Genomic DNA, 10,427 nt, shown 5'->3' on the forward strand with positions numbered 1-10,427 from the left:
TTTTGAATTTCTGAACAAATTTAAGCTTTTATTGCTTGAACACAACTTTTAATAATTCTTTCTCTGGAATTCTTTTGCATGAACAGGTTAAAAAGGTGTTACAACACTGAAAACTTTTTTTTTTTCATTTCACAAGCCATTCCATTCTCTTGACTGTTTGTGCAAGTCGATATACACATCAATCCTTGATAAACACTTTTCAAATATTCAGATGAACCTTTGCGAAAAAAGAAATATGAACCTTCTTTGTCATACCAGGATGATATCACTTGATGGTAATGTGTGTAATGCACCTGGATTATGAAGAACTTGCTAAATGTTGCATTTTTACAGACATTATTACAGAACAGTACTGGGTTGAAAGTTTTGATAAATACTATATAATTTGACCAATAGTCATATTTCTATCATTGAATAATTATTAGGCTAAATGATCATATTTGAGTATCAAATTTAATCATATGAAAGTTACTCTGTAATGATTATCAATTCGAAAAATACAGTTAAAATATTTAGACAATATGCAAAACCTTGTTAAGAAAAACTGGCATTATTGTGTTTGCATAGTTAAACTAAAGAGAAGTCAGCTCTATCGATTTTATAGATCGTCAAAATTACACACAATAGGAAAATGGAAAAGGGAAAATAAAAAAATACTGATTTCTGGCAGAACGAATGAAATACAATGGTGAAATACTCACTACTCTGCTATGTCAAAGAAGAAAATCACTAGAAGATGGGTTGATCTACATGTATCATCCCTAGTTTAGGAATAAGGGGGAGGGGCCTACACTACTGCCTAATCCTCAAGAAAAACCTTCTGCATACGATGTCTGTATAGGACAAGTACTGTGAACTGAGAAATGGTACAGGGGGAGGTCTACAATATGTTCAGTTACTTGCACCTTTGCGACAAAATGTTCATGACAAACGGATATGTCCAGAGTAACGTTTGGTTACAATCGAGATATTGGATATACACGTATGTATTCTCCTCTCTTGCTACTACTTACTGATTGCATTTTTTGTAATAATATAACAAAAATAACATTTACAGTTTATACACATAGACTTCACATTTTGGTCACAAATAATCTTTCATACAATAAATCTGTCTTCTTCGGACACAGAACACATACACCACACAATTCGCACACAAAGACTTTGACAAGGTGACACAAGATAAAAAAATTTCTTTTTTTTTTCCTTTTTTTGAGAGCTGATATCTGTTTTCCGAGTACATTGTGAGTTTTCATATTTGTCCATGGAAAACCACATCACACTGGCAAAAAATAAAATTTGTTTAGAGAGGTTATTTCTTGGTCATTTTAAGACACTGGTGGGTCAGAGAATTATAGATAAATAGTTGGTTGGGGTAACAAAAAAGATCGGGTGTAGTTCTTGATCGAGTCACAGAACACGAAACATGCAGGAGTTGGTTGAATTGAAAACTAGCGTCAACAGTGCACTGTGAACAACAACACCAATGTAAAAACGTTGGCGACCGATAGGAAAATTTCAATGAAACATTTGCAGCAATTCTTAATATCACTTTCTTTTTTTTCTCAGGAATCAACCCTATTTTTTACCTACAAAAATAGCAATTCTTTTCTCTCATTCATATGTCTAGATTTCTATATCTTAATATATAATTATATCATTTCTTCTCATAATATCTGAAAACTTGGCAAAACTGGTAAACATTGAGAAAAATTCATACACTTTCTCCAAGCCAGTGGATGCAACCTTTCTCATAAATTGTCTGAAAACGGAGCAAAAACAAAAGAACTTGTTTTGAAGTACAAAACCAGCACACAATCACATCTCGGCAACAAATCAATTACATATTGAACTTCTTTCAGTTGTGACAAAAAATAAAACTTTCTTTTTTTTTTCTGAACGTTTATCATGAAATACATCTTTTGGCTGAATGCAGGTTGGGCTTTAAGCATGGAAAATCAGAAGTTCGTCAGTATTTTCAGTTAGAACGTCCTCGTTACCATGGAATATTTGGTCGATATATCAAAGCTACACATACATCATATACTAAAAGACTGCTTTGAAATATATTAAAAATAAAAAATACAACTAAAACAATGTGCAACATAATACGACAGTTGTTCACATCTTTTCTTTTTTGTACAAATACAATAGAGTATGTCAGATTATATGCTTGGCCAAATGGCGGGCACCATCGCGTGGGGTTCCTGTCCCTCCATACAAATAGAATAAAAATAACCTCTATCGTCGCTATTTAAAATATCAACAGGGTAAAATATACTTGACGTAATACTTATATATATTTCATCATTTCCATGGTTTTTTTCTCTTTTTTTTTGTATAACTGAAAGTGTCACAATATCAATACTTAGATAAAAAAATGAATATTTGCATTTTATACGAAAACACTCTTCTTTCACTCACAACTCAAATAGACAAAAATGTTGACCTCTAAAAATAAGAAATATAACAAAATTCATATGAAAAAATATCTTTGAGGGGAGTACTTTATATAGATTTTTATGTTGAAACTCAACAAGAATGTGTACATACAGGGGGGGGGACAAGCGCCAGTCTCATCCAGGGGCGTATTTCTACGTGAATTGGATTCGAATGGCTTGGGTAACAGGCTCTTGGCACATAGGACATACAGAATTTTCCTTGTTGATCAGCGAGTTGGCACATTCCATACAGAAGAGATTGTGGCCGCATGGCACCAGTGCTGCAACGATGTCGTGGTCGCTGCATACCATGCACTGCTTCTTGCTCTGCGCCGTCAGGGACCCGGACCCAATCGAATCCGTCGGGCTGCTGCAGGTGCTGCTCGAGGAGGTGACGGGGAAAGCTGACGGAAGGGGCGTAATCGACGGGAGCACAGACAGCCCACCGTTGAGAGGATCACTCCTGATACGCCTAGCTGGCGGGTGCTCGTTGATGCCGTTGACTACAGGCTCGTTGCTCCCCGACGTTGAGCTGATACTGCTGCTCCTCCGGGAGACCTGGGCAGGGGGGATGCAGTAAGCTGGGCCGACGCCTGCTGTCAGATCCTGCCACATGGAGATGTGCTGCGGGCCGGTCATCCCGGCCGGAGGGATGGGCGCCTCGTAGTTGGGCGATTCCATCCCAAGCTCCGGAGACGAGCCGTTGAAGAGATTGTAGGCAGATCTGTTCGCAAACGTGGTGGCAAGTGGGTTGAACTCTGAGTTACCTGTCGTGGTGGTTGAAGTCGTGGCCGCAGTGATGTTGGGCGGGAAGAAGTAGTTGTCACTGCTGCTCCTCTGAATGATGGGCTTGTTGCCTCCAACAGGCTGTGCAAAGGGACTGGGACCCGTCTTGTACAAATTGACGTCGTCCACCATCCCCCTATCTGTGCCGTTGCTGGCAAAATCATCCTCGGGGCTCGTAGAATCGATCAGCCCTCCGGTGCGCATGGCAATGTGCGCCTCAATCTCCTCCCGCGCTCTCTCCACACTCTCGGGAAGTCCTGTTACCTCAAATACGGGCTCGTTATCTCTGCTGGGCGTGACGATGTACGTGTTTGTCTGCTGCTGTATCCTCTTGATCGTGGCTCCTTTCGGCCCAACCACCAGCCCGACGACCCGGTATGGTACCCGCACCTGGATTGTGGTCTGGCCTGGGATGTTGGGAGGCGGCGGGCCTGGTGGCACGCCAGAATGACCCTGGTTTCGCCTTGCTCTGATCTGACTGAAGTGCTCGGCTGCCTGCAAGATTTCCCGCTTTGCTGCTGCAACATCTTCCTTCCTCCCTGTTACAACGAAGATTGGCTCCTCACCACGAACTGGCGTCTTGATGTACGTGTTGGTTTTAGCTCTCAAGGCCTTGATCTTGCAACCTGCATTAAAAACGAAAAAAGGAGAATACTTCATAAATATCAAGTTTTCTGTTAAAGCTTTAACAAAGATAAGTAAAAACTGCAAATTGTCGAAAAAAAATTGACACCGATGATATTGAACATGTCAACACAGCATCAAATATGCACCAATCTGAGAAAGTGCCAAGTGAAAATAATTCATGTAAAAATAATGTAAACATTACATGCTGATTTTACTGTACAAAGGTCCATTCATCTCACAAATACTGGTACTTTGGTGAAATACAAAAGGAGTGTAGCATATCTTCATACACATTAACATGATGTACCTCGGTACAAAGTATTCAAGCCAAGTTTGGCAGCTTGTGCACTTGCCATATAATGCCGGTTTTGTTCTGTTCTTCCTTCCTTTTTTTTTCAGATTTGCCATCTTTACATTAGCAATACCAGCACTGACATGAAAACATAAAACATTGCTAATGTTGCATCCAGCACAGAATTAGTGTGGGGCTCGCAGATATTCATTGGAAGTAACAGCTGGATGCGAGCGAAGTCCCTTGCCATAATATTTAAACACTTATTTTTTTTAATCCTCAGTGATTCTGTAATATACTGAACAAGCCCATTTTGTGACAACAATGTCCATTCTTGTCAAGGATAACTCTGAAAACAGGCCAGAAGAGTTGAATCCCCCAGATCACAAACGTCCCTTGGTTCTGGCAACGCGCCAAGAAGCATGCACACTTTCTAGACCCCAGAATACATGTATGCATTATATGCAATGGTGGGGCTTCTCATTCGTGTTTACAATGGTGTGTGCAGTATGAAAAGAAGCTCTTCATGCATTGCGGTTTCCTGTTGGCGTTGGAGTGGGTTGGTTTCAGAAGAGAATATCAAGTATTGTTTCCAGGGTGATAAACATTATATACTACAGAGTATCGATTACAAATGTATGGTTATGTTTGCTTTTTTTTTGGGGGGGGGGATGTCATAGGTCCATCCACACCCCCCCCCCCCCCATGCCCTCTGACATAATTATTCTTGAAGTTATAAATTAAAACAAACCTACTAAAAACACAGTGCAATTCACTGGCAAATAATCTTTAAAACATTGATTTTAATTAACCCCCCCCCCCAAAAAAAAAGGGGGGGCTGGCACTTAACTTTACTTCAGAAATAGATGGAGCATTATTCCTATAAGACATAGTTGTACTGTAAAAGTGGATATTTTGGTGGTGTAGACATTTTCACACATTTCGCGCAACCAAATACTAGTGTGCAAATAAAAACACGGTAATACTTTTGTATGCCATGTCTGTGTGGGCCCAGTTCATGTTTTTATTACGTGTAATTAAAACATGCAGAACTCCTCTTACCCAGCCGAGTGCGAAAAAATTACTCACATGAAAATATCCACTTTTACAGTAAAACAACCTTTATTTTTCTTTTAAAGAACAGGCAATTATACAAGTGAATAAACTTACAGGGAAACAGGAAATGCATTTCATTCCCCAATGAAAGTACACTACCTTGAGAACTTTACAATCATCATATGCCTAGGCTATAGCAATAGCAATCCAACCAACAACGCATGGCGCATTAACACTGATAATCCAAAGACTCACAGGTACATAAAATCACATGCTTACTTGAGTCTACAACTTATGAGAATATTATGCCAATTCTATAAGTAATACAAAGTGCATCTAAGCTATTACTTAAAGGCTTTTTACAAACATTGCTCTGTGCACTATTGATTTTATTTCACAAACAAATTTATTTTATTCCAAAAATACATCGGAAGGAACTCTAGTGTAGTGTTCAAAAAGAATTACCTAAACTGTACTGATACATAATGTCCCTTTAATAACTCTAAACTGCATGGAATGTAAAGAGATGCCTGCACTATGTTACATACTTGATATTGGTGTAGTGATTAACATTTTCAGATGTGTTTTGTAATTTGTGTGTGTCCAGTTTGTAAAATTATGACCATCAATTGAAATGACCATTAGTTCCGTATTGTGAACTGAATTCTCCTTCCCCTGTCATGCCATTATAGTGTAATTCTCTAGGTGCAATACATGTTGACCCTGAAAAGACAAGAGCACTCAGTTGACAAAGATTACCCATACAAACAAACTGGAAATTTTTCAAACATTCTGCCTTCTAATTCAAATTTGGTTGGTCATCTTGTTGAAGAAATGTCATAAAGTTTATGGAATTCTATCTCATTTATTTGATAACATCTGGCAAAATAAGCTGACCTCAAAAAGTTGTACTAGAAAACACAGCAGAGGTTCAAAGAAACACAGCAGGTCAGGCAAGAATGAAAGCAAAGCTGTATCCATTGCAATTATGTTTTGTTTGTTTTTCCAGCATAAAATGCTGCACAATTTTAGTGTCCAGCAAATATTTCAATCTAATTAATTCCTGCTAGAATGAGTAGAATACTTATTTACAAGTTCTTAACTGCAGAGTCGGTGTACATTTTTTTTTTTTTTTTTAATTCTTTTGGGGGCCATAAAGAATAGCAGGATGTAAAATCAAGTTTCCTAACTAAAATCCATGAAATTTTGCAGAAAAATGAAATTGCAGGTCCAAATTATCAATACAGTTAATCAATAGAAACTGCTAGTACATTGCAGTAGCATTATGGAGCAGATGTGGCCAACATTTCAAGGTTTATCATTATTGTGATGATTTGTCTCCTAAAAATTTGGCATTTCAAACAGCCACAAGCATCTAGGTCTTTATCAACCAAACAATGTCTGACTGTATCCATGACCAGAGTGGCTGGATAACAGGAATAAATGCACTCTACATGTACATTGTACATCACATACATTTGTACCACAATCATGAAGGAAGGTCAAATATAATAAGAAAAGTAGTTTTTCATCCAGATTTTCCAAGAAAGGCAATGCGGGAGGTCCTTACTATTTGGTTACCTTATTATTTTTCTGATCTGAAGCCACTGCATACAGTGTACATGTATAAGGGTAATTACACGCTAGCACAATGCGCTAGTGTACAACAGTTTTTTCAACTTGTTGTAGAATAATTTTTGTCATGTACAAAATAATCCCCCCAAAATTCACAACTTCGAATACTTGTATCTGAGCATACAAGGTCAGGTGAAATTGAAATATTTATAATTAATTTTGACATTTTTACACATTAAAATTCTACAGCATTGCTATACAGCTTGCACTGTATGTATCATACATAAAGTAAAAATACCTAAAGTACAGCCCATTTCAGAGGGACAATGAAACCTGGAGGGGCAAATAAGCAACGCTTTACATCTCTACATCCAAGTAAACTCCAAGTAAGTAAGTATATTCACATACCAATGGCTGCACTAAAATATGTGTATTCAATAGTACAGTACACACTGCGACCAATTGCTGGTGAACAGTATACATGTAGATCTACTGTATAACACAATATTTTTGTGGCATGAAATTTTCGCGAAGTGAAGCCAATGGCCTTTTTTGCGGCATGAAATTTTCGCGAGCTGCCTCTAACATTCAATGCATACATAGAATCTAGTGTAGACATGAACTTTTACGTGCATTTTTATTTTGCAAATCTTGGTTCTTGCAAAATTCACAAAATTAAAATGCACACAAACATTCCTCGTTTTACAGTAGTGCAGAGCTTTCAATTTAGGTGATTGAGTCATTCTAAAATGTACTACAAAGCTACACTAGCATCTTGGCTAGTACAGTGTAGTAGGAACAAGCAGACGTCTACATAACCATTGAAATCAAATCAAGTTAGCTAACATGAATACTAGATATGCAAAGACATGTGCATTCACAATGTACAAACGTACACTTGCAGTGATGCCTTCTCACGACCCAACTGTGTGCACAGTACAGCAGCGGATTTGTGGATCGCTCTCACATAGCCAATGATGCATATCACTAGAGACTCTATAATGCAATGTACTGTCTGTAGGCCTATAGGCCGTTATTTTCACGAGGGTTTTGTTTTTGCGAATTTGGTGAATCACAGTTAGACCACAAATTTAATGCGCAAAAATGCACTTTACAATAGCCTCGATGTCAATTCACGAAAATATCTCACAAAAATGTCCGTAACCTCCTCATTCGCGAAAATATCTATACGCAAAAGTATCAGCTTATACAGGATGTATGACAGCACAATCTGTATGTTATCGTTAGGTGGATTTCTGATTTTTTAGCAGCTGCCCAGAGAAGACGAGAATATCTGAAAACTTGATGTAGGCCTAGCAACTCAAAGATGCAGATAAGGACATGGAACTCAAACTGATATTTTCATCGCCACTTTGAAAAATAGTAAAGAGAAAAAAAAAATGACGTGGCACCAAAATTGGATGCATGTGAGGGCACTGCATAATCCACGCATGTGTAATCCTGATCTAGAATTTACACACATTTTTCCAATTGGTAAATGATAGCTCCAGAACCAGAGGCCACAGTATGAAAGTCAGAAAACAAAGATCCAGAAAGGCGGTCTATTCGTTGCGTCACAAGTCCTTCTCTGTTTGCAGTTGTAAAAACTGGAACTCCTTGCCAGACACAGCTGTCAGACTCAGAGCATCAAATGGAAACCAATTCAAAACTATCCTCGGGAAACACTGGAAGTCAGTGGAACAGCCATCCCAAAAGTACAGCCCATATCAGACTCCCAGAGGGATAGGGTCTAGACCATATTCTAGTGAAACCTGGACTGGAGGGGAAAATAAGCAACCTTTTACGTCTCTGTAGAAAATATTGGTTTCTACATCCGAGTAAACTCCACCAAGTACAAAGCAAGCAAGTAAGGTTAGGTCCCCCAGCCCAAGTCTGACATTAAACAATTTAGCTCTTAACGTTACGCTCCCTCAGCCATCTCTTGATTCTCGGCTTCGGGCAGATTGCAGTTTCGACAAGACACCAAAGGCAACAATTATGTACAATGTTGGTCTAGAACCTACATAATTATCTAAAATTATTGAATATCATTAGACTTAGAATTAGGCATATTAATGTTAGATAGGGTCTACTAACGTTAAGTAGACTTGACAATGCTACGAATCCACGACTCGCAGACTTGTTAGAAACACTACTCGAGCTTGGCTTGGGATTCACAGTAGGTTCTATTAACGTCGTTAGAACATAGAATAGTTGGCCTATTACTCATTGGGATGTGAAATAAAATAGGCAAGCAATAAAATACATAGTCTATTTAAGGAGAATAAAGGGTGGATGGATGTAAAACATAGCCTGTGTTGGTTAACATTAATGAGAAACGCTGTGATCAACCAAGAAACATGTTTGTCTCTCACGAACTTACGACTTATCTACTACCAGTCAGTAGTAGTGAGCACACAATGTACCTATCACACAGCGTACGAATACATGTACTGGCCACTAGTAACGTGCAACGTGCGATTGTCAACGTGAGCACGAGGCGAGGTACTATACACACGCAAACCCTATCCATCGACTAGCGCGCGAACTAGACAAAGACAGTGAACTGCAAAACCACGTTGTGAACAAATTGTTATGGTTTCACACTCTTCCCATTGCAGTGAACTAACGGTAACCAGCGTAGCGTAGGTACATTACAAGTAAAATAGGTCTGACAATGGCTTAACCAACTATTCGACAGGGGTATATCATAGAAATTGCATACCTTGTCTCCCCACAATTTCTGCGACATGTTCCGAACTAGGGACGGGCACACATTCCGTCATATTGCTGCTTTTCCTCGCCCTATTATCATCCAGAGCTGAGGGTCCATCGTCTTCATTGCTAAGTCCCAACATGGAAAGGTTGAAGGCTAACGACTGGAGGGCCCTTTGGTGGTCCTCCAGACCCTCAGTATTATGTTCCATTTCGTTGAACAGTGTGCTGGGCATGCTCGTATTGTGCTATATCCAAGACAAGAGGTAGAAAATATGAGTTTTCATGAGGCGACCAGCGTATTTATCAGCGCATCGAATCTCTTACGTTCACTGTATACATCCAAGCAGTTTCGTCGTGTTCCTTTCAGGCGCGGTCTTCGAATGGCATGCAGAGCTAACGTTGAAGATCGAAGCTGCAGTGTATATGACGTCACAAATTACACGTTCCTCAGCTCGTATACCACGCCTACGTTTTACTAACGAGTTTGCTGATTGGCTAGCTGTCAAGGCTAAGGGAGTGGTTCATTAGCATGTGTAGCAGGGGACAAACATTCCATTTGGATAAGAAACAAGCATGAGCAGTGACTAAAGCGCGCCAAATGTGTTCCGAGGTTCTTTGTTCTGCCGTGGTGGGTCAAGAGAGTATTTTTCTATAGGTAGCAAAGCCCACGCGCGTTTCGGTGTCATTGCGATTCCTTTGTGTCTACAACTCTACTCTGCTCGCTGTCTACAAATATTATAATTCGGCTGAAACATGATTCACGTTGATTCACACTCATCGCTCCACGTGTAGAATTATGATTAACACAGTATTTATTTCTTCGAGCGATTATGTTCTCTTACTACTTGCTGGGAGTATATATGTCTGTGAACATGCAGCAACGGCCATGTAACCATTCTCTACGGAAGGTCTGGGCTTATAACTGGAGTTTG

General features: G+C 39.2%; 1 protein-coding gene across 1 annotated transcript; it reads right to left on the reverse strand.

Moving 5' to 3' along the window:
• Nucleotides 1–2,367: 2,367 nt before the first annotated feature.
• On the reverse strand, nt 2,368–9,866 carry LOC139717042 (RNA-binding protein MEX3B-like). The gene is made up of 2 exons (XM_071628554.1): nt 9,503–9,866; nt 2,368–3,853 (listed from the first exon to the last, which is right to left on the reverse strand). The coding sequence occupies exons 1-2, from the start codon at nt 9,726–9,728 to the stop codon at nt 2,595–2,597; spliced, it is 1,485 nt and encodes a 494-aa protein (XP_071484655.1). The 5' UTR covers nt 9,729–9,866; the 3' UTR covers nt 2,368–2,594.
• Between the last annotated feature and the right edge of the window lie 561 nt (nt 9,867–10,427).

The sequence above is a fragment of the Diadema antillarum genome, unplaced genomic scaffold (genome assembly GCF_040938485.1).
Source record: "Diadema antillarum isolate AM-2024a unplaced genomic scaffold, OU_Dant_1.0 scf00000071, whole genome shotgun sequence".
Taxonomy (NCBI): domain Eukaryota; kingdom Metazoa; phylum Echinodermata; class Echinoidea; order Diadematoida; family Diadematidae; genus Diadema; species Diadema antillarum.